Source organism: Cyprinodon tularosa, unplaced genomic scaffold, assembly GCF_016077235.1.
Source record: "Cyprinodon tularosa strain WSP-4 unplaced genomic scaffold, ASM1607723v1 ctg45, whole genome shotgun sequence".
NCBI lineage: Eukaryota > Metazoa > Chordata > Actinopteri > Cyprinodontiformes > Cyprinodontidae > Cyprinodon > Cyprinodon tularosa.
Window position 1 is genome coordinate 3,433,905 of NW_024039174.1, and position 25,853 is coordinate 3,459,757.

At 36.1% G+C, this 25,853-nt stretch overlaps 1 protein-coding gene across 6 annotated transcripts in view; it reads right to left on the reverse strand.

The window, feature by feature from the left end:
• The window catches only part of astn1 (astrotactin 1), a 486,347-nt gene that overhangs the window by 370,102 nt on the left and 90,392 nt on the right, over positions 1-25,853 (reverse strand). For all 6 annotated transcript variants that reach the window (XM_038300459.1, XM_038300458.1, XM_038300457.1 and 3 more), the window contains exons 3-4: positions 1,680-1,930; positions 1,368-1,510 (exon numbers count right to left, since the gene is read on the reverse strand). In XM_038300459.1, coding sequence (XP_038156387.1) covers positions 1,368-1,510; positions 1,680-1,930 — 394 coding nt within the window. The remainder of the gene's footprint in view (positions 1-1,367; positions 1,511-1,679; positions 1,931-25,853) is intronic.

Consider the following 25,853-nt stretch of genomic DNA (forward strand, 5'->3'; position numbering starts at 1 on the left):
AAAGACAGGACCATGACTATTGACTAGGTAACGAAAGAGTTTCTTCTAAACACTGTAAAGCTCTCTTTAAGTCTGTTGTTGGCTTTATCTTGAACGGTGATAACACAACTTCTTTCTGTTTTGAATACTGAGTCAAAAAGATTTTTTTCCAGCCACAGTGTAGCAATTTATTTTTGCCAAAGCGGTAGCCTGTAATGAGGTCTTTCTCCACTGAAATGTGGCGTCTATGTAGAAAGTTGTCGTTTTAAGCACATCTCACGTAATGTTTGTTCTTCATCTCAGAGCTAAGCTTGTATGTGCATTCTGCATGGTTGAGTTGTGTATATACAGCCATTGATTATTTTGTACTCCAGTCAGTTGTTGGCAGTCACATGCGTGTGGTTTTTGATCACAGAGACCATTGTTTTCGTTATCCTTGGCCTTTAAACACAGTTGCCTGGTTAATCTACTGTTTTCACATTTAGGAGCCAAACTGGGGTGTTAACTTTGTTCCAGAGTGGTAGTGGTTAAATGTAAATTTTGTTTTTATTATCCTGTTATTTTTAAAGAAAGGATTAATGTATTCATTTCTATTCTTTAGTACAGTGATTTACCATTACTCAGACTGGGATTACAAAACTAGTTTTAAATATATTTATTCACACCTTATAATAAGATCAGGCCCTAATATATTATATCATACTTTTTTAGGTTTTCACATTCTAATATCTAGATATAAGTTGAACTCAAATAAACACATGTTAATGTTTATAAAAAGCAAACATTTTGTTTCATTTTATTGACTTTTTTACAGTTCTAAACAAAAATCAATGAAACTAAAGGATCATATGGCTGAAACACTCTTCAGAGTTAAGTGGAACCCAGTAAGGAGATCATTTTCTGTGATGGTTGCGGAAAAAACAAACAAAAAAAAGCTATCAGAATCTTCATTGTAAACATAGATACTGCCTATGACGATGTGGTAGGCAGACTGTAGATTCTAAAAGCATAAAAAAGCCTCATCTTTTTATTGATAGTACAATACAAAGCATCTAGTAAGGGAATAATAACTACATTGTTATTTTGTTACTCTTTATTGTTATCATTATTTTGTCTTCTATCTGAGTTTTTTTTTTTTATTAATAGCCATCTGCTCAAATTAATTTGTGCTTTTTTTTCCAGCTGACACTTTATTATAAACTTGTTAAAAGAATTTCACACATTTTTGGTGAAGACTTTAAGACAATTAAAAAAACCTACAAGTAGCATAATTCCTTAACAAAAATAATTTATGTTAGAGAATGTTTCAAAGGAGCTGAGACTTTTTCCTCATGTTTAACCCATCTGTTCTGCCTTTTCTGCTCTGGTTGTTTCTGCAGTCTACTAACCGGGTGTGAGGTCCATATTATTCTTGTCATTGCAGCCCTGAAGGGAGTCCAGCGTACGGGTGACTTGGCTAGCATATTCCTCGCCGCCGTTCATGCATTCTCGCTGCAAATGGTGACGCAGGTCTGTAATGTCGTACTCATACCTGCAGATGAAACTGGATTAAGTGCAATATACTGACATAACTTAAGCTGGTGAATGAGATAAAAAAAATGACAGCTTAGAAATATTAATAACTGTCTTCCAATTATTAGCTTTTCATTGTTAAAATAAGTCCCTCCCACATGTTTCGACATGTTCTGCATGACATATACCCGTCCAAAATTGGTGTTTCACGGATGCTGAGGGTGCCAGCAGAGTTCGGCCCCTGACCCCTGGAGTTTCTTAGGCTTTCCCGAGCCTGGCCCCCCATCAACACTGATGGGATGTAGTGTATCTCATTAGCTGCCTCAGCACTGGCACTTTTTTGGGGCTGAGGGATGCGGCGTCTCTTACACCAGCGCCTGCGGGTGTACAGGATCAGGACGAGGCACAGGACGGACAGCAGAAGGGCGATCATTCCACCCTGGTGGGAGAAGAACAGAAAAAAAGAGAAAGAGAGAAAAAAAGACACATTGAGAACACAGTGGAAACTTCAGCCTAGGCAAAAATAGATTAGATAAACTGGTAGAACCAAAAGTACACTTTACTCTAATACAAGTTTCCAGCTGTAGGTTAGTGAAAAATACCTACAGTGTTTTAAATCAAAGATTCTTACCATGTGGTTTTAAAACAAAGAAATTCCAAAAACAAAAAGGCACAGAGCCGAGCAAATAGTACCAGCAGCCAGACTACCAAACAATCTAGATCAAAGTGAAACTATCTTAATTTTAGTTTATTGACCCTTAATTCTAGTGGGTAAATAAGATGATTTGCCAATGGAATTTTTTTATTCTCTTAAAATAAGATAATATGCACTTTAAATAAGACAAATCAATTGTTTTGTTCTTATTTGAAATGTAAATTGCCTTGTTCCATTTGCAAAGTGTCTCACTTACCTCTTAATTTTAAGGACAAATGCACCTCTTTAAGATAAAATGACTTTGGAGTGCAAACCTTGCATGAACAATGATAGAATTTACAAAGCTATTTACAAAAATAGCAAGCGCTGCCTGAAAAAGGAGTGGTTCATGGGTTTGAAATGGGTAGGGGAGATTCTTTTTTACCATTATTGTGTTGGTAAGCTTGACACATGAAAGGGAAGTACAGGTAAGACCAAACACAGAGTAAAAAGATGCCATCGAGATATAATGCTGTCCATTAAATATGTTTTTCGCCTTTTATTTTATTTGTTTTCATTATTTTTTTAACACTGGTGTTGAAAATAGAATAATTAAAGAGTTAAAGCTGTTTGTCAATTTTTAAAAAATGATCTCTAAAATGTGGAGTTATCCAGTTCCTCAGTGACCATCAGGATACAAAAACATTCAATGTGTTTTTATTATAAAAAAAAATGTTTCAAGTTAAATGTTTTTTTTTTTTTTTTTTTTTTTTTATCAATACAGAGAACAATAGCTTATTTGCAAACATTCTTTGTAGTGGGCAGAATTATTATGTAATATTAAAGGTAAGTGTATTTTAAATGAACACAAAAAAATATAAAAAGATCAGCCATCCATCCACTGCTAAAACCTGCTTATTCACATACGATATTCGGGCTGGTGCCCATCTTTGAGCTGCGGTGGTGATGGGATGGGGCTGCAAAATAAAGTTCCTATGAAGACCATAAGGAAATATAAATGTCAATTGTGATTTTATATCTTAGCTCATTCTGTATATGTAGTCTAGAGAGGACTGATAGCAAATGACTGGGTCAGGTCACATGAGCACTTTAATTTGGCTCTTTTTCTCTCTGATTTAATGACTTGTGAGATACTCCACAGGGTAAGGAGATATGGCGACATCTACACCCACAGAGGGCTGAGAGACGGTACGAGATGGACAGATGAAGGGCATTGAGCTTGCCCCGAGGACAGGTTAGTAGAGAGGACGGAAACTGAATCAGACAGAAACTGAAGAGGGAGTGAGGCAGCAAAAGTAAAAGAGAACCCTGAAATGACGAGACTAGAGTTAAGAAAAAAAAAAAAAACTTGTCAAGAAACGGAATATGGATCAAAGTCAAGGCAAGTAGAAAGCACCTCGCCTGTGGAAACACCGGATAGTGCAAGAGGAATTGTCAGTTTGATAATGTCTTTTGTGGATGTAGGAAAGACACTTCATCAGATGCGTTGGTCTGTTCTGATTCCAGTTCCATTATTTGCATTTTTAAGGTTAACTAAATGATGACATAGATTAGAGACATGAAGCATTGAACCATAGGTATGACTCAAGGGCATAACATTACATGTTCAGCACATGCAGTTTACCTCTTATGCATTTCTAATTTCATGCTAGCAGTAGGGCAACTGAGGGAATAAAAAAGAGATGCACAGTGCAATTTTAAAAATGTCAAACAGAGTTATGAAAATGTCAAGGTGACAGTATGGAGAATCAGACAGCGTCAATTTGCCACAAGAGACAGAAGTGTTTTGTAGAACTAAATAATCCTTTAGAGCAAAATTGCTGAAATTATTAAGCAATCGAACCACATGGCTTCGCTCTTTGGCTAAATGCTAAAACTACAGATTTTAAGGCTGCTTTATTGTAATGTCTTTGTATGTGCAAAACGTTCTCTGAAAAGCTTCCAGCTGTGCAGAAAAACTCTAAGGAAAAACACTTGGAGTAGCAATACTTCTGACTTTTTTTTTCTTTATACAGTATGTAGCAAGCTACATAAAAAACAAACAAACAAAAAAAAAAAACTAAGAAATTTTATCATCCTTCAGTGAAGGTTTCTAAACACATATAAATATGTCAGAATTGCTCTCTGTGAGTTTTTCTCAATGAGCAAAAATTGGTTGAAAATACATTGAAAACATGACATGATTTACGTCCAAATAACGTCTACATTTGGTTGTAAAGTAAAAGGTGACAAGTAAGAATTTTGAGATTGTTGAAAATACGTTGCAAAGTGGGCTTGCAACGTCTAGTATATTGTTGAACTAAAACACGACTTAATCCAAACGCCAAACACAGCCCAATTTTCTAAACTATTTCTGGGCTAAATCAAGACTATGTAGGACCGACCAGATTTTGCTTAAAAACCAACGTCTAAATGACGTCTGGTGTTTGGGAGGCTATTTCTGCACAAAAAGCAAACAGGCATTTATCTCTAAATCAATCATTTGGTGATGAAGAGAGGGTGATATTATTTTCATATCCAGTAGGCCACATAATAAATCCTTAAGTAAATTACTATCTGCCTGGTTTCAAAAAAGGAATTATAACCTAATCAAAAACTATAACTAGCAATAATTTACATTAATTAATAAGAAATTAAGTAAAAAAAAAAAAAAACAGACTAAAGGAAAGTCAGACAATTTACTGCATGGGAAAGAATTAAGGAAAATTATCACATAAACAAGGGGTTTTAGTCAATAACTAAAATTAAAGATCCCTTTCTCCAAACATATTAAACATTATGCTGGAATAAATGTGAATTTTTGGTGTATATATTAATTTAAAATAGCAAAAGCAGAGGCTTATTTGCATGTGTTGTTTGCCTCATCTGCCCTCTCAAGGACATTAACAAATGACTTTATGATATGGGCCACTTATGCATTAAATCTGAATACAGACTGGTCAGAAAGGGCTTGAGTCATTTCATTTGCAATAATTACATTTTCAGCTCTCAACAAGTCACAGATAATGACCCCTATTGACATTCATAGAAAATAATTACTTCACTCCAACTAAAATAGCGCCTTAGGGAACAAAAATGCACCCAAAGTAACAGCTTTTTTTGCGGGTATGTAAAATTTGCCAAATAAGGTGATTTGAAATGGATCAGTAAAATTAAATGAAAAAGAAGCACATTTTTGTTTCTGGTAATGAATGTATAGATTAACCAGACACTGTATTAGAATGCTTTAAGTACTTAAATGGTTTATGAAGAAAAAAAATCATTTAAAATCTACTCTTTACTGACAAGCTATCAACAATTCACCGTTTTGCAATTTTTGATTGAGGTAATACTGGATTTGACATCTTAGACTGATGTCTCACTGTTTCTTGTCTTGCTATGATATTAAAACACAAATTAAGATATCCAGAATATAAAAACATGTCATAGTTTTGAAATGTACGGATTGCTTTTAAAGATCCTTTGCTTTTTATATTGTGTGCATGTTTGGATTAAGGGTATGGAACTCACAGATTCAGGTGAATGTTAGATTAGATGTAATGTCACGTCTGCTTTAAATTTCTTTCCATTTTTACATATGAAGGGATCAGCATTGTGTTTGCAAGTGACTTTTCAGAGCCAATAGGTTGCATAGTATTCCCTGAGGTTAATTTTTATCATTGGGTCACTGCTTCAGATTTTGGGCAAAACTTGCATAATTACCAAAGCAGTGGTGACATTTTTGAGCATGTCCAAATCTCTGTGTCAGCAGGGTATCAAATCGCTGATGCTACAGTACGAGATGTGCAATAGGGTGATGTTTGAGCATTATTTACCATAGGCAGCATATCTCACAGAATTATGCAGTGTGGACATTAAAAGGAAATATGCAGTTCTTTAATGGGGCATTCATTTTAGTGGCATTTTGAGTACAATAAAGTGTACTAGTTCATCCAATAAAAGCTGAAGATTACACATAAAACACTGCTAGTTCACAATGTTGCTTACAGGCTGATCTAAAATCAATGCTGTACAGAATGACTGAAGGTCAAAAGATTAAATATTTAAAAAAATAAAATAAAATAAAAAGCTCCCATAATACTCTGTGTTGAAAATGGTGAGTGTAATAGGGCTTTGGATTGGCACAAATATTTTATTGATGTAGAGAAAGTAGTAGGGGCCTTAGTCATAAAGCTCACAGCCAACTGTAACGTAAAACTGGATTACAATATCTAAGAAAAATCTCATGCAGGCACCATAATCTGAACGCTTTTCTATTTAAAATGAGGTCAGTAATCTGAATAATGCCATGACTGTGAATTTAGCCAATGCTTGGAACACGTTACAAAAAACAATGCACTGCTAAGCGGCAAAGCACCTTAAGCGCTCAAGTTTGCGAGTCAAAACTAATACAGAAAGGCTACAAGCAGAGCAGAATGGCTTTTTACCTTTATTAAAGGGTCGGTTCTTAAATCTATGTGTCTTTCAAACATGGACATTGTTCAGTTTTAGACAATATACATTTTTGCCTGTATTACAAAAAGTGTTCTTAAAGAATAGAGGCAAAAACTTATTCTTACAGGATAAATGATGAATAATATGTAAGCACTCACCAGAGAACATATAATTTTGGCAAAAATCCATGTCTTTGTATAAAGGACTTAAGGACAAAACTTTTGGACACCTACTTAAGGAATGTAAAAATAAACAAATTAAAAGTACATTAATTTTAACATTGGTAGTAACTAAAGCATAATATAGAGCGATTACCTTACAAATACAGTAAAATTCAAACACATTATCAAGTAAATCAGTCTTCAGTGAAATATTTTGGTCTGTTTCTAACTTATCTGATATCATGAAAATGACTTCAAACGTACAGCCATGATCATAAAAGGTGCCCTAAGTGACCGGAAGAAGGAGTAACAGATGGTGAACCCCCCATCATATCCCTGATCTAAACATCAAGGAGTCACAAAGGGATTAGATGACGAGCAAAACCAAAGCCAACATTGCTTTGCATGATTGATTCCAAGTTGTTTGAACAGTCACAAAATAACCATTGTGAATATTCTAATTATTTAAGTTTAAGACATATTTAATTGGAACCAGTGTTGGGCACGTTACTTTGAAAAAGTAATTAGTTATAGTTACTAGTTACTTCTCCCAAAAAGTAACTGAGTTACTAACTGAGTTACTCCACAATAAAAGTAACTAGTTCCTAGTAAAAGTAACTATTGCGTTCACTGCATGAAAAGTGAGATTTTCGTCCCCGTAAACCCCCGTAAACTCCCGCAGATCTGCCTGATTTTCGTCAGTTTCCGACAATTTGCAACCCGTGCTTGTCCGCGTTTGTCGTGCCACAAATTGTCGGAAACGTACCGTGACGTATGTGGAGAGCGATCAGCTGTACTAATGGCCCTAATTAGCATATGAATGCAGCAAACCCACGCGGCTGGCCAGGTCTGGCTTGATTAACCTACTCAGTATTGGCTGAAACCACTATTCTCAAACAGATGAAATCGCTCGTGATTGGCAGCAAAACCACACGTGGCCACGCCAGGCTTTAATTTTCTTACTGAGTATTGGACGGAACCGCTTCTTTTTAACCAAGTAAAGTCGCTCGTGATTGGTTGGCATATATATATATTTACATATATATATTTATTCATATATATATATATTTATTTATTCATTCATATATTTATTCATTCATATGCTGTGTATTTATGTTATCCTACACTACTACACAATTATTATGCTACCATCAAGGACATGAATGAATTTATACAGGAAATGAACATTTGCCAGGAAGCTGTTTATGCAAAGAAAGAGCTTTATTAAAACACACACAACTATATACAACGCGTATCCAAACACATGCGTTTCTAAAAATTAAAAGTCCGTGAACGGTCCGTTTGCTTCCTCGGGGTTGGAGGTAACGGGCAGCATTCCCTCCGAGGCAGGTCCGATGTGCAGACGCCTACTGTGCGTGGCTCTGTACTTCGGCATCGCTTCTAACCGGGACTGCAGCTTAACACAGAGTTCAGAGGGATCCGGCCTACGAAATGGTGGCGACCGTACAATCCATCCAGAGACACCGCTGACGACGGCGGACTTCCAGAGTTCCACTTCCTCATCTGCTAGCACACTCTGCCTCGCTTTCAGCAGCTGGAAAAAAAAAACAATGAATCAGCGCACTGCGTATGGACACAACACATCTATTAATGCACCTGAAAAATAGTCACCAAATAAAGTCTTACCCTCTTTCTTCTGGCCCGACTCCGAGCAGATAGCCTCCGCACGCAGCGTGTTGGCTGGCAGCGTATATCTGAAGCTCCTGCGTACCGTCTGAAAATACGTCTTACAGGCAGCTGGAAAACAATTAAATGAGAGTGGTATAAATAAAAAATCAAACGCAAGTCACAGTAACAAGGAAGGAGAAAACATTAAAACAAGTCACTTACACACAATGTCGTCTTTATCATCATCGTGCAAATCTGGACTTGCTGATTATGGCTCCGAGCAAAAAGGAGGTCTGTGAAAACAAAATGTAAAGCTATGATCGGTATCCATTACCTTTTACCGCAGAATGAAAGCATATTCTTACCCTTGCTCCGGTTCATAGCGCCTGCAATTAGTCTCCGAGTTGTTAAGACGGCGTACTGCTTCCTGTAAATCACAAAAAATGCACTTTAATAAAGCTTGTTCTTGCAAGGCTAGGCTAGATAGGCTAATAGCTAGGCTGCTATTAGCCATAGCTCAGGCTAGGCCGCTTTTAGCTTAGCCGGCAGTAATCGAACATATATTTACCGCTAGCATCTCTTCTTTGAGTTCGTCTTGTTCGATGCAGAGTCGCCATCGCGTCCAAGAAGAGTTTTACCCCGAAATCCCACATACTCCGTCTGCGCTCCGCTCCGCTCCGCCCCGCTGCGCTCCAGACCGCCTGCACAAAGCAAAGCCTACAGCCGCCGCTGTGGCTCCGTCCCCTCCTCTCTGAGTTCCTTGGAGATCGTAGAGGGCATGCGCCAGATGAACCAGGGTTTCCGCGGATCATTAAAAATAATTACAATTCATAATTCTTTTTTTAATCAAGGCCTTAATTGGCACTAAAATTAATTAAATATGTTTATCGTTGCATTTATGATTCTTTAATAAAAATGCTTCTAAAAACAATTTCGTCAGATATTATATCGCTATTAATTTGCGTGGAACTGTTTATAAAGCCGTATGTTCGGAAAGGAAGCTCGAGGCGGAGAAAAAGCTAGAGAATATATATACGTATATATGTGTGTGTGTGTTTACATACATACAGGAGTCATGGAACTCTGCTTGCAGCTCCTTCATATTTCATGTACACTAATAACTTGTGTACATGGTTCTTGTTGATGGCATTAAAATCATTTCTAATAGCATTAAAATAGCATTAAATTAGAGTCACTCATTCCTGTATGAACCCTGTGAGCGCTTAATTTAATATGACATATTAAAAAAATCCCACCATCATCCAGCATATGTTCAGTTTCTGCCCAAATATATATATATATATTTTTGTAGATTTTTGTAACAGAGATAAGGATAATTCAAAACTGCTTTTTTTTTTTATGAACTTGTTCTCTACAACTTAGCATCTCTTTTCATTCCTGTAATAAGAAGTTTCTTTTAACTGGATTTGATTAAACTTTAAGTCCCTCGGTATAAAATAAATATTTTAATGGAGATGAGAAATCTGCTTCCTGGTTGGTGAATAACCAATAGTTTGGATCCAATCATTTAAATAAACGGTGTTAGTTTTTTTTTTTTTTTTTTTTTAGATATTTATAAGAATTGTGCTATAATTTCTAGTCACCAATCTGTTGCTGCTATATTTTAATTTGACGAACCGGAATTTGTCGATGTTCTTTTTCCTGTTTGGTGCAATTGCAATTGCGGATCTTGACCTGGCCAGACCGTATGACCACAGTGTACCAATCTTCTGATGGCTACTTCCAACAGGATAATGCGCCATGTTATAAAGTGAATCATCTCAGACTCATTTCTTGAAACTTTTCCACTTAAGTAATTGTGAATTGAGCATATTGACAGACAATATTTTATTTTTTATCTTAAATGCAAATTTTTTTTTAAATAATTACTGCTCTAAAAGTATTGCTCTGTCAGCTAAAGATCTGTTTTGGTCTCTATACTTTAATTAAATAAATCAATTCAAGCTAAAATGTGAGAGGCTATACTAAGCCTGATCTCTTTGTATCAGAGATTTTCTTCCTCAGAAAGATGTCACTTGGGGTAAAACCCCCCCTGCAACCCTGGTTTGCATTTGTATAGCTCACAGCATGTTCATTTACATGTTAAAGCCTCCCCTAGAATTCCATGGGGGGGAGGCATGGGGGGAACACTGCCTAAGAAATTCCACGTCAATTTCTGACAATTTACGGGAGTTTTCGACGAAGCCTGCAAATTGCCGTAAACTGCCGCTAACCTGAAGTTCCACGACAATCTACAGTGCCGTATATTGACGAAAATCCCACTTTTCATGCAGTGGTTACTTTTGCGTTTCTCTCCCCCGTAACCCTCACCACCCGGCCCCCACCTTCTCGCGGTGTGTTTCCAAAGCCAGCTGAATAGAGTGGACGACAAAGACAAGAACCTGCAGAGAGTTTAGCATTTATTGCAACTCAACGTAGATGACATCAGGGGGGAACGCCATGTGAAGTTTTATAACAGGACATTCAGATCTGGTGAAATTAATAACTGGGGATGTCTAATTCTGAAATTTGGGTTGTTATAGATACTGCAACATCTATCTATCTATCTATCTATCTATCTATCTATCTATCTATCTATCTATCTATCTATCTATCTATCTATCTATCTATCTATCTATCTATCTATCTATCTATCTATCTATCTATCTATCTATCTATCTAGATGTATACTCTGCGTGTGACATAAAATATGGATCTCCATCCCTGCCACAAAGGCCATCAAATAATGTTTAAAATAAAAAATACAGTAGGTTGAAAAGGCAGAGTATCCATCCATCCATCCATCCATCCATCCATCCATCCATCCATCCATCCATCCATCCATCCATCCATCCATCCATCCATCCATCCATCCATCCATCCATCCATCCATCCATCCATCCATCCATCCATCCATCCATCCATCCATCCATCCAGATTTCTCCCTTTCTCCATACAGGCTATCATTTCTGGCTGTTGTCAGGTTAATCATTTGATCGTTCACGCTCTCCATAGTTCCCCTGTGGCGCGAGCACAGGGCGACTGTTGCGCGCCTTTAGCGAGCATGCGCGTTTCCTGTCGCTTGCGCAGTGACTCGTGCCGCCTGCGCTGTGCGGAGATGGAGGGGAAACCGTATGTGATGGGGAAACGCAGCTCGACGTAACACCGGTATTTCCATCAGGAAAACGCTGTTTTGCTGCTGGATCCTCCTGACTCTCCATCTCTCTGTGTGTGCTGTACGTTAACACCCACCAGCAGAAACACCCACCTACTCAACTGACTATTCATCAGCCATTCTCATCCTCCCCTCTCTCATGACAAGGCGCGCACCTCTGGATGCCCTAAAAAATAATCTTTAATATCTCTTAAACAAAAGTAGCACAAACCATATTTTTTTCTGCCCAAATCTGCACTAACGTTGCACTAACCATTCAGTCTATTTGCAGAGTTTTTTGACGTGGGTGGGGTGTCAGCTTCACGCAGCTGCACACGAGTCCTATCATGAAAAAAGGTTCATTGTGGGACCTGAGTAACGCGCAGTAACGGGGTGTCTGCAATGGTAACTGCGTTATAGTTACAGTCAAAGTAATTAGTTAGATTACTCGTTACTAAAACAAGGTAACGGCGTTAGTAACGCCGTTAGTTTCAACGCCGTTAGTCCCATCACTGATTGGAACAGATACATAGTAAAATAAATGGCAGAAAAAAAATCATCTATTTCAGAGATTTATAGGTGTGAAGTAATCCACTGTTTCAGCTTAGAGACTGGAAAAGATTCAAGGATATTTTTGATCTTTAGGGTATTTGGATAAATCAGAAGTACAATAGGTAATAACACAAAAGGTCATCAAAAGAGCACGTTGCTAAATACATCACTGGTATTTAGCACAATTTTGAACTTATTGCCTTCAACAATATGCAGAAAATAATTTATGAAACCCCACCTATGTCAGGTTGCTGCTTTAATTCATTTAAGTGGAAATCACCATTGGCCAGAAACCAGTATCTATGCATTTTTTTTACTCTACAGTCTTAGGTTCATTTAGTCCTAGAGACATACAAACCTAGTAATTTCCTGTCTCCATAATTATTATATACATTATACCTCTTAGTTCATGCCTTCATGCATTTCATCTGCTAGTGTTTTTGTGTGTTCTGTTTTTCTCTGTTAACTGGGAACTAATCTTGTTTAGCTTCAGGTATATCTATGCGCCTTGTTTTCATCATTGGCTCTCAATATTATCAAATTCATTCAGCCACTCAACTACTCTGACATTATTCAATTCTTTCAACTGCTTTATTAGTTTCTAGTTTCTCTATGGCCTCTGCTTTAGTCTTTAGTTTCTGTTCCATTCCAATACTTTTGCTATGACTGTAATAAGTTAAGTCCCTCCATTAATCATGCTGCACCCAAGTTATTTTCGATGCTTTGGTCAAGCTTAAAAGATGTGCATTATGATATACAATTTATTATACTTCTTTACTAAATACTCAGTAATTAAAGAAGTTTCAGTTCATTTTCCTTTTGCATTATCATATAAATATCAGTTATTCTGAGGGATAAAAATTGTTCTAAAATTGGAGAAATGTGCTGTTTAAAGTAGTTAACAAAATTTTAATTATCCGCTCAAGAAATCCATTCTGTACTCTTTAGATCATACTTTGATTTGTTTTTTTTCTCTATTCTTGATTTGTAGTATAGTATGGTATGATGTAAAAATGGCACACATTGTAAAAGGGGTTTAAAAAAAATTAAATCAAACTTAATAGTTCTGAAAAGAGATAAAGATGAGTAATAAAAGTTTTGAAAGAAAACTAATAATGATGTTGATTGCTTAATATTTATACAGTCCTTCAACAAACTATTGATTGAGGATTCTTCAAAGTTTATAGACGAGCATATCAATAACTATTAAGCTAAGGTTTACCATTAGGCATGCCCATTCGTCATTCATCCCCAAGTAAACTTGAACAAGAAGTCAAATGTCAAGCGCCTCGAAAGGTTCTCAATCAAATCAACCTCAGTGACAAATGCAATTGAAAACCATCAACCTGCATTAGCACCCATAAGCAGAAGGGGATAATACAAGCAATATGGAAAACAAACAGTTTAATGTCAACATTAGTTGGAATCAAAGTGGGGACTAAGTGGACTGTGTTCTTTTATACTGCCAATAAAACTAAACCACACATCAAAGCATGCCAGCGCTCCAGCCCCATAATCTATTTACTAACGGAAGGGGATGATGTTGTAATGGCAAAAGCTCTCCTTATAACTTGCACTGCTGTCATGTAAGTCATGAATGGCTAAGACAAGAGATGGCCGTCCTCAATCTGACAGAGCAAACATTGTATTAGAGCTGAGCTATCAGTCTGTCACTTAGTTTGTGGGTGTTAGGCATTGAAAATCAGGAAGGCAGAAGCACTGCGCTCTCTGACAGCTACAAGAGAGCATAAGGCAGATTGTCTCCCAGAATATAACAAATCTGATCTTTCGCACAGCCACACTGATTAAGTCTGACAATACATCACGTGGTTCAAATACTGAATCCCTCATTTCATGCATTGGGTATTATTTCAATTGAGTTTAATGTGGCCGTGTTAGAATTTGTGAACATATCATCAATACATTTTAATGTTTTGTGATCTGGTGCTTATTTTTGACATTGAACAACCGTAAAAGTCAAAAGTCTGTCTGACACACTTCCCGCAAGGTTTTCTACAGTGGAAATCAGAATTGATGAGAGGACTGGCCTGCATAGTTTAATTTCATTTGGTGAATTTGACAAGCTAATGCAGCATAAAACAAGACTCTTTCTGGTGATAAGATAAAGCTTTGAAGTATGTTATGGTCACATATGCAATTGTAAAAATTTTAAATAGTTGAAAGACATTTAGAGATTATATTATTTATTGAAATATATTTAAATACTGGTATCTACAAGGTTCAGTTCAGACCAGGATTTTAGTAGATAAAAAACACAAAATATTATGTTTCACCTTACAGAATAAGGCCAAGATACTTAAACAGGTCTAATGAAAAGTAAAGCAAAATGAGTGGGGATTGAAGAGGAAAGGTAAGTTAAAGGGCAGGAACATGATGGTGTGAATGCTTCCAAGGGTTTATTAAGAAGTTGTTTAGCAAATTAGGACAAGTAACAGGCTTTAAAAAAAGGCACCATCAGTGAGGCATTCGGCCAGAAAAAAACCCCCACTCAAATTCAAAGGGGTCAACAAAAAGTAGCAAAAAAAAAAAAAACAACAGCTCGAAGTTTAAGCAGCATATCAAATTAATATAGAACTGAAGTGGGTGATTTAAAAGAAAATACTGCTATGTTGGTCCTATCCTATGTCCTGTCTTGATGGCTATTATAGTTCAAATAACTTTGTTTTTATACTTGCATGTTTAGAACTGTTGGGTGCTTCAATTACAGTGTTGTGCATGAATGCGTTCAAAGAACAGCGTTCACTAAATACATTCATACTGTATGTATAGCTCAATAACATTTCCCTGCACTGCAGATCTAAGCTGTCTAAGCAGGCTTCCTGTTCATTATTTGGACATACAGCTTTCGCACCAATAAGTGATTCAAACACTTAAGATTGTTTATGTCCCCACTGAAAACCAAAAGAAAATCCTACTTTATCATAAAAAGTCAGGCTTTCCCAGAACAGGTGTAGCCACCTATATATTTGTATAGCTGATTGCAAACAGAATGCATTGTATTTTTATTTTTTAAAGCTATTTGAGAAGAAAACACATGGGTTGATAACTAAGTTACATAATTTTTTTCCCTATATTTTTAATTCCAACTTGCCCCTGCAATAGTTGGGACGTAACCCTCCTCTCCAATTCCCAGAAGGCAGTTTGGCCACTGAAGTAGAGCAACTCACCTGAGGAAGCAGCAGGTAAAGCCTTATTTTGGTTTGCTTTCACCTAAAGGTAGCTAATTTGTTGTATCCTCTGGTCTGATGATTCTTGCAATGTCTTCAGTTTCTACAAGATACTCATTGTAGCTCTTTGCTAGACTAAGTCATAATAATTATGAACACAGCAGGTATGGGAAGCCAAAAGTGTCACACATTCAACAAAGTGAATGTGTGACACATATTTGTAGATGTAGATGTAGATATTTGTAGATGCAAAACTATCACTGTGACACAAGATAATTGTATTATATTAATCCTAAATTGTCTTTTTTCTATTTACTCTCATGGTAATTATTAATAACACATATTTACTTCATGACCATGAGCTGAAGACATAAATTTATTCCATAGTTTCACTTTGCAAATTAAAATCATTCTTGCTACAAGCAAGTCATGGTGATTTGAATTTTTAACAAGATTGTTTCCCATATTTTCATTATTAGCCGAAAAAAGTATCTCAAACTCATTTATTTAGGCATGATATTTTCATGTATAATATAATTGTCTTGGGAGCGTATCCAGTTATTTTGTCGCGGGCCCAGTCAAGACTCTCAGCTGGTATTGACTATTCTCCCCCTAAGGTAGCTGTGGGGTTAAACTGCCCTCCTAATAATTTAAGACTAAATAATAATAACACAAAAAACAATTGTAACTGTTTTAAATCCATATTTTGTGCATTTAAATATAACTTCTTGGCAACAATAATACAGAGCTATATTTTTTTGACTAAGGAGTAAAACAGTAAAATAGAAATGTATACGATAAAGAAACAATATCCTGCAGCTCTTTCTTAACTGAATCCTTTCAATGCAGAGTAGTTGCATCTTTACATTAAGATGACAAAACTTCTCACCTAGCTCTCAGCGACTAATAGGGTTTTCTTTCTTTCTTTCTCTCTTTCTCCCTTTCTTTCTCTCTTTCTCTCTCTCTTTCTCTCTTTCTTTTTTTCTTTCCTAAATATCTCATGACAATAGGTCTGCATAGGGTCAACAGGTTGGTAAACCGGAAGCTTTTGGTTCAAAAGTTTCATCAGCTCAACATTGCCTGCATTTGTGCAGATTAGGCCCCTATCTTTCTGATCACATCCCACTCCATTTTACCATCAACAGTGAACAACACACCAGAAACTTGAACTTCTCCAATTTAGGTCGCAAGGGACCCTCAACCCATAAGGGGTGTTGCACCTTTTTCCTGTTGAAAACTGTGGCCTTACATTTCAAGGAACTTACTTTCTTTCTGGCATCTTAACACTCATTTGAAAATCTCTACAGTCCATGCTGGAAGCCATGGCCTTAAAAAGTCAGCAGAAAGGACATTGCCTACAAAATGCAAAGATAGGATCCTGTGGTCTCACAAACCAGACACCTGCCTTGCTAAGAGTTTGCATTTAAATTGTGGGTATCAATAGCAAAATGTAGTTCTGGCATTATCCAATGAACATTGGAAAAAACTATGCTGAGAATGAGGAAACAGTGCTGAAAATACAGATACATGGCCAAACCATCCTTGTAAAGATTCAATAGCGCTTTTGAAGCACTATTGGTCTGTCCCTCCCCTTCAGTACTTCAGATTAAGCTTTTCCAGGGAGGCTGAGAAATGTGATCCCTGATATATGGATGATAGCCTCTAGTCCCCTAAAACATCCCAACTCTGGCTTGATGCCTCTCTGCATAGGCAACTCTGGATAAGAGGCGGGCTCAGCTCCTCACCAGGAACTGTGTTCCAGAGACCAAGCTGTGAGAAGAGATCAGTCCAGCTATTTTTAGTTGGTACCATTTCTATGGCCCCTTACCTGCCAGTGAGGTAGAATTATATCTTACAGATTTTATTTCAGGGAGCTACCATGTGAGGTTTGTACTAGGGGTGTGCAAAATAATCGTGATGATGATGCATCGTGATTCTAATTTTCGTGATCTACTGCATCGATTCTTGATGCCAAGAATCGATTATTAATTTAAAAAAATGAATAAATAAAATTGCATGAATGGTTGGCGAACATCAGCCAAAAACAAGTGTAATACAACTGCCAGTCCAGTAGATGTTGCTGCAAATGTGTGTGCCGAGTCATTCAAATACTGTGCCGAGTCATTCAAAAACAAAACATGGAGGAGAAAATATTGCAATGCATCGCAATAATTCAAGTATCGTGATGCATCGTGATAGAATCGCATCGTGGCCTGTGAATCGTGATTCGAATCGAATCGTGACTTCTTTGGCAATACCCACCCCTAGTTTGTACCCTTACCTGCTACCCAACTTGCAAAATATAAAAAAAGTCAAATTGATTAGATTAAAAGGCTTAACTGACAGTTATAAGTGTAAAAAAGGCTAAACCAAGTATGGTACTACTGCCCTATTTTAAGTCTCAAAGTCATCATAGCGGTTTATGAGAATGCCGTTTAATATACCAATAAACTACTGCCATGTTTGACAATAATTAATTATTGGTCTAAAGAGGGGGTATATCAACCCAGATTGAGAAAACTGATTATGTAAATAGCCTCTAGTGATAAAAAATGCCTATAAAAAAAGTCAAACATTGTTTTATTTTTACACTGTTACTCTGGTAGAAAATGCTTTACATCCTATGCTCTTTACATACAGTATAAGCCTCCAAAGTTAGAGTAAGGAATTTTTCTTTTCTGTGAACATAACTGATAACACTTACAGTACATGCTATGCTTTTTCAAAGGATTGTTTTAAGGATTTAGGTTTTGTGCTAAATCCTTAAAAACTATAAGTTATATTAAGACTCTGCCCTCAACTTATCTGAATCATGCTGTATGACAAAAACAAGGGGGCAATTTAATGCAGGTGAGACAATAATTGCTAAAACAATATTAAAAAACAGCCTCCCCAACTCCTGAACTATTCCTTAAAAAAACAGTGTACAACACTGCATTTGCAGTTAATAATAAGGTTTAATATGTCTAGTTACTGATTTTAACCACTGTAGAGCCACAAAAAAGAACAAAGCAATAAATATAGCAGCCTCAAAATGAAAATGGCTATACAATCAACAAATGTTCTTTCTTTTAGCAGAAAACAAGTGCTGCATCTTTCACACTTTAATAAGAATCAAAAATACCAAAGCAGCATGTATATAATCCATCTCCTAAGCAAGTGCACTTAATAATAAACCTGCTGGTTGTTTTTTAAGACCACGGGTAAAATTTCAGCTGAGAGCAGAAATGAACTGATGTTGACTTCTTGTCATGTCAGATTAACTTTTCCTCTTAGTTGTTGCTCTTTGTGTTTCTCTGTCTGATAGTTTGTTCTTGTGTAATTTGTACAGAGTGACTGTAAATAGTACGGAAATGAAAAATGGAAGCACTGTGACAACAATGGCCTCAAATAAGAAAGCTGTGATATAAGAGACTCAGAAAGCAAAAAAATGAGTTTCTAATACTGACATTTACAGAACATTTCTAAATGAATTCATTGTGAGAATAACAAACTACAGAATGTAATGTTAATAATGTAAATGGGTAAGCAGCATGTAGAAGAGGCATGAAAAAAGATAAATAAATAAAACCTAAGAGACAATTTTGATTTATCTACATATTTTTGTAACTATTTTTAGTTTATTACTATCTGCTTGTGATCAGTAAATAAACGCTTCTGAACAAATTCAATTTATCACATTGTAGATGTATTTGTTTCATTTTGCTGACATTTCAAAACATCACAGTGCTACAATGATCATTGAGCACATCTTGGTGCTGATATTCATCAGATAGTACTGCTTTACAGGTGGACAGGGCAACATTGATTGAAGGTTTTTAAATTCTAGTTCATGACTGCAAGATTTAGGGTGGTTGCCAAATAAGTATCGTAAGATCCGAGCAACGTGACAAAAACAACCTCCTCTTACTAAATATAGGGAGACAATTAGTATATATTTTTTTTTATTTGCTATAGCTTTAAACTCTGCTTTAAATTTTATTGATCTCATGCCTATTTTGAAAAAGCATGTTTTTCCTTTTCCTTTATTTTTATAACTAAGGAATTACCAATACTGAATTAACGTAACAGTTAGGTGACAGCTTTTCTCTAAGCCAAGAAATGCCTTTCTATAAACAGGCCCACTGCCATTTTCTAATCACATATAACTTTTCTTTTGAGACTACAGTCAGACTAAAGCTAAGGGGAGTTTTTGAAATTCAGAGATCCAGTTACATATATGAGATATTTTTGTTGTCCATAATAACATAAAAATTAAAATACTAGATCTGCTGTGCTATGTTCTGCTCTGATTTCTTTTGTTTTCCAGACTTAAGTACAGATTTGCCTTACCTTGCAAGCAAGATTAATTGTCACAAGATTTGTGAATTCACCAATGCCTTAAAAAATACATCTTGCCAGAAGCCAGCAGATGAATTGGCCCTGATACAGAAATGTTTTGGACCAATGAAATGCAGTGACTTGTATGACGTCAACCAGAAGCAGCAGGCTGAAACAAAACAAACATGCCGGCTGCAGTTTTAGCTGAATTACCCTCTATTCCTTTTTTTAAAAAACAACCTAAAAGACACTAATGCTGCTGTGATTGGCTCAAGTACCGCAAAATCACCCCAAAGAATAATGCTGAATGTCCCTCCCTTTGTGAACATTCTGTGTAAAATTTACCTTGAGCTACACATATCATTCAAAATTATGCCAGATAAGTTTTTTCATCCTGTTATAAAGGTAGACTGCTCAATACACTAGAATAGGCTCTGGCTCTTTTTGAATAAGCCCTCTTGGATTGACTCACAATAAAATGCCTCTTCATATATTTTTATGTTGTTTGAATTAACTCTTTTTCTATAAAAATGCAACTTTGGTAAAACTGTAATAAATAAAATCCCATATAGCTTAAATCCAGTATTGAAATTCACCTCACCGTCTCAATTTATTTGCATTGAATACCAACCTAATCCTAAGCATTTAACAGAAGTCAGTAAAAACAGCCTTACATATGGTGTTGCATCACTTAACACATCCGTAGCCAAATGCTAAGCCCTTGTTCATAATTGTCACTCCTCCATACCTCGGCTTAGCACGGCTGAAGCCATGTATTGACTAAACACATGCAGCTTCAAGAGAAAGGTGAGAGCAAGGGAAAGTGACAGGAAGGTGAAAAAAGCGACTTGCTAGTCATTCACTTCAAAGAGCTGGCTCTAAAAGCCATTCGTTTGTGAATGACACATGACCATTAAACAATAAGTTCCCCTAAATGGTTAAATTACTACTGGCTTTATTAAACATCAAATAAGTATATTTCTTCTATCTTCTCAGTCAAGCAATCACCATGTTGAGGTGAAGAAACCTTCATTAGTTCACACGGAGCTCTTGTTTAGCATAATATTAGATTCAGATATATTATAAGCCCAAAAGGTAGGGGACATTTATGTACACTTCACATCAGGGGCACTTTTTTAGCGTATGTATTGTGTTTGTAGGAAACCATATTTCTTTGACATTTTCCAATAATCTGTAAAAGACTGCCCTAACCAGATAGCAATGTAATAATCCACCAGATGCATAGACAGACAAGGCTGAAGGTTCTTTATTTAAAGTCCCATGCCTTCTCAGGCAACTAAAATGTAGATTGAAAAAAAGTAAATTTTTCTGCATCAATGACTGATATATAGTTACTTTAATAAAATATTACTTTTAAGTGGATGTTTAGTGTTGGTCTTAGTAATATAATTCATAATAAATTTTTACAAATACAAGAATAAAGCATGAAATATATGTTAAACCTCATTAGCCCATATGATTGTATATTACACAACTTTAGATGTTATTATTTGCACCCCTTACAGACTGTGGTGCTTTGATTTATTTCCTAAATTTGTCATAAAATCCTTTTTAATAATAGAAACAAGGAAAACCAAAATTATAACTAAGCAATTTCTGTTGTTTAGCTTTAGAGTACAGAACTGAAATGTAAGCTGATAATTTTTCATTACTGTCAGGGGAAATCTGAGACATTCATTAGGTGCAGTATGCAATCCAACTGGTAACTCTATAATATAGAGGTAGGATATTTAAAACTAGCTATATGCATCCTGTGCCGTAGCTGATTCCACAACGAGAGCTTGTTTGATTGTCATTACATCTTTCAAATTATGTATGCAAATAGGAAATGCCAAATAGTTACTGGCTGACTAGAAAAAAAATACTATTAAATATAGGAAAATGTCCTATTTGTGTAATGCATCTGTGTTTATAAACACAACTAAAATGTAGTTTAGCAAAATCAAGAATATCAGCGAAAAACATATTTTAGTGTTATACTTCATGGTGTAACTTTATCACAAGAGCTTTTTTTATTTGCATGGCCACACCTTTTATTAACAGTAGCAGCAAGTACTCTGTTGCTTTATTCATTAATGAAAACTTGAAGATCAACATTTCAATTTGTCTTTTACTATGTCTCTTTACCAAGAAGAAAAAATAGTAGAGGTAGAACAGAGTCAAGAGGTGTGTGTTCTAGATAGTGTGTCTGTGTGTGTATTTGGGGGTGGGGGGGGGATCAAATCTAGTACCCCGAAGCTTAAAAATATTAGGCAATCATATAATGTAATTGACTCTGTTTGGATGCCTCCATACTTTATGCGCTGATTGGATTGATCTATTGAGACCCTGTAGCCAAACAGCAGCTGATTAAAATTTGTAAATTAAAAAGGGAGAAATGTGCACAGCAGAAACACAATGCAGCCTACGAGCCCTAATAGATAAAGCAATCACGCCGCAGAAGAACACAACCCATTGAGGGGTTGGTAACAATTGGTTCCCATTGTAAAGTTTCATGAACTAGTTTTTAGATGTTTAATTCCTGCAGAGTTCTAAACTAAAGCTTACTATGTGTTTGAACTGTTTCTGTCTTACATGGTGTGAGTATAGACAAGGTTAGTCATCTATTGCTGATGAAAAGCTGATGCCAGTGGGGGACATTGTGGTCTCCTAGTTTATATAAAGGCAGAAGGAAAAAGCATTGAACATTGTACGGTATGAGGAGACTAACTGATAACAAAAAGATTTCACACAAACCTCCCTGAGCTTCATTCATTCAAATTAGCTACATGATTATTAACCAAATCTATTCATAATATTGCAAACAGTCCCAAATACCCAATTAGATCCACTTTTCCTGCCTCAGAACCAGACTTCTGTCTAGTCTAGTGAACCTGATACCCCTTTTAATTTGGGCCAATGAAATGTCTGGCTTTTCTGCAAGTCTTAAAATCCTGGGCATCTGATTCAACTGATGATTCGATTTATGAATAATATGATGGCAAGGATGGCCAGGCAGTCAATTGGGGAAGATAAGATTTTCCTGGCAATTCTGCACCATGTGAGCAAGATTCAGGCAGGAAAGAGAAAGAAAAGAAAAGAAAAGAAAAAAGAAAGAAAGAACAGTTGAATTGCAATTTTGATCGTGGTTTCAAATATTGCAATTTTTTCTTTCATAGATGAACTTTTTATTCAGTTTGACACCTTTGAATACTGTATGGCAGCCAAAACAAGTAACCATCATGTCAGGGACAATTTAGTAATTTTGTAGAAAGTCTTTACTGATTTTGTTCTCCTATTTTTGTACAGAGCCAATACTTCAGAAGAAAAAACTTCAAGACTCCACATGCCTCTGCAGGGGCTCCTGTTGGACAAGCCAAATCCAGCAAATCATAAGATTTAAAATTGTTGAAGATTAGAGGCATATATTAATGACACAAATCTATTCATAATATTGCAAACAGTCCCAAATACCCAATTAGATCCACTTTTCCTGCCTCAGAACCAGACTTCTGTCTAGTCTAGTGAACCTGATACCCCTTTTAATTTGGGCCAATGAAATGTCTGGCTTTTCTGCAAGTCTTAAAATCCAGGGCATCTGATTCAACTGATGATTCGATTTATGAATAATATGATGGCAAGGATGGCCAGGCAGTCAATTGGGGAAGATAAGATTTTCCTGGCAATTCTGCACCATGTGAGCAAGATTCAGGCAGGAAAGAGAAAGAAAAGAAAAGAAAAGAAAAGAAAAAAGAAAGAAAGAACAGTTGAATTGCAATTTTGATCGTGGTTTCAACTATTGCAATTTTTTCTTTCATAGATGAACTTTTTATTCAGTTTGACACCTTTGAATACTGTATGGCAGCCAAAACAAGTAACCATCATGTCAGGAACAATTTAGTAATTTTGTAGAAAGTCTTTACTGATTTTGTTCTCCTATTTTTGTACAGAGCCAATACTTCAGAAGAAAAAACTTCAAGACTCCACATGCCTCTGCAGGGGCTCCTGTTGGACAAGCCAAATCCAGCAAATCATAAGATTTAAAATGGTTGAAGATTAGAGGCATATATTAATGACACAGCATTACTGAGTCTTATTTGTTAGAAATATGTATTGACGTGAAGAAGTCTAAAAGCCAGGGGGCTGTTGGAGACAGTGATGTTAAAAAAACAGAGATGTACCTGTATGTGAACCTTTCAAACTGCACCAATAAAAAAATAAAAAATAAAAAACTACCAAACAGCAAAACAGATTTTACCTCCATAAGCTGCAATGGAGGCAATGCTAGACTGCTAATCAGTGTAAAAAAAATTTTCAACTACATTTATTTAATCGATTTTGTGTTTAGTTGGTTTACAGTAAAAAAAAAATAAAACACACCAACATGAGATAATATATACATAATGAGAAATGACATGGCTAAGATATTGAGGTGATATCAGTGTTTCCTATTATAAAAAGAAACCCATGTTTAGTTTGTGGCAAAGGCATAAAACATGGGCCTCTATCTACATATAAGAAACATGTGAGTCCAAAGCACTGTTTTGGTTCAAACAGTGATTTGTACATTAAATGATACAAATAGCTCTATGAAGGTCTACAAACTTGTTTACATACTGTATAATGAAAATGAGGAAATGGATTAAGGTAACAATATATGATAAAGTGATATAAAGTTTTACCAGTGAAAGTTAAGATCATATACGTAGTCTTGCAATCTTGCACGCTTTACAGAGGATTCCAAATTTCTTGTCATAGATTTATTTATGGCTTTTTTATAAAAGAGGGAATACAAAAGGTTTTAAAAGTACCTAAAAATAGTCTTATTAAAAAGCGATATTATTGCATTGATATATTATCATAGGTACACTATACCTAAAGAGTTGGGAGAATGTTAATATGGCAAAAGTTGGATATTTTACAACAGTATGCTGTTTAATATTTGTATATGACTATATCTTGTGGTTTTTCCCAACATCCTGTTGCATTCCTTTCAAAACTTTCAGTGACATGTGAGCCTCAGCTTAAATGCTCAGAGTTCCCAGGACCTTTTCTGATTCAACAAGAAGCCCAACTAGTGACACGGCTTTAGGATTTATAGGTCGAGGCCTCCAGCTAGGTAGCAGGCTGCATCACAGCCTGGGCGGCCCAGTGGTAGCACAGCTTCCATCTGTCCTTGCAGTCTGCTTGAATTTGCATGCTAATCTTTGCCTGACTACACCTTCACAGAACACCTTTTGCAGAGCTGCTGCCCCCCACTGTGCTTTAGGGATGACAAATTAGCAGGTAAGGAACCACAAAGACACCAACCTGAGGGTGATGGGATGTGAAACACAGATAGAGAAAATTCAACAAGATAAGGACCACAGTGGAAAAGCCTCATATTCCAACTGAGACATGTTTACACCATTCTGTTTTCTATTTTCGGTGGATGGATGTTCCCAAATTTATGAAGAGCATTTAGGGGATAGGACAAGGCCAGCTATTTGTCGTTACATCGGAAATAAAATCTAGTTGGAATTAAATTAGGTCTGAATGTGTTGAAGTGGGCCTCACTGCATCTGTTAGTAGATGTAGCCTTTAGCGAAAGTCTTCCAAAGCTGACTAATCATTTGTGTATGCAGATATTATAAGCTTTGAATGTCTGAAAATATATATCATCCATCACAGCATGATTGTAATGTCTTTGGGCAAGAAAAGGGCACTGCAAATAGGTGTGGCATATCTTAGATCTAATAAATATACATTTCCTCAGGGCAAGAGGAGGAAGCGGAGAGTTCTAAGGATTCATTTCCTAGTCTGCCAAGAGAGCTGATAAGGTTTGATACAGTGTGTGCATGCAAAATTATACACTCAGCCACTGGGTTTTGGTACTTCATAAATTCATGTCCTTCTGTAAAAATCTCAGATCTCCCTTATATCAAAAGGGTAAAAGTTTACTTTAAGTAGATAAAATGCCCCTACTTGTCATCCTCCCTGTAATGTAGGTGAAGCACATAATGTATAGAGATACATTCAAAAACAATTTTACAGAGAAAGAAATGCTTAAATATTATAAATTACAAAATATAAAATTCAAAGCCAAGCATAACTGAAAATTTACTTTTTTTTCCTGTGGCTATTAGATTAGTTTTCTCAGTTGCAAAACCAATAAATAAATAAGCAATTGCTTGAAGTGGATTTTGTTTAATAAAGTACAAAACTGTTGTGTAAAGGACTTTAAAAAGTGTAGTGCAACTTAGATTTTAACAACACTGGTTTAAAAAAAG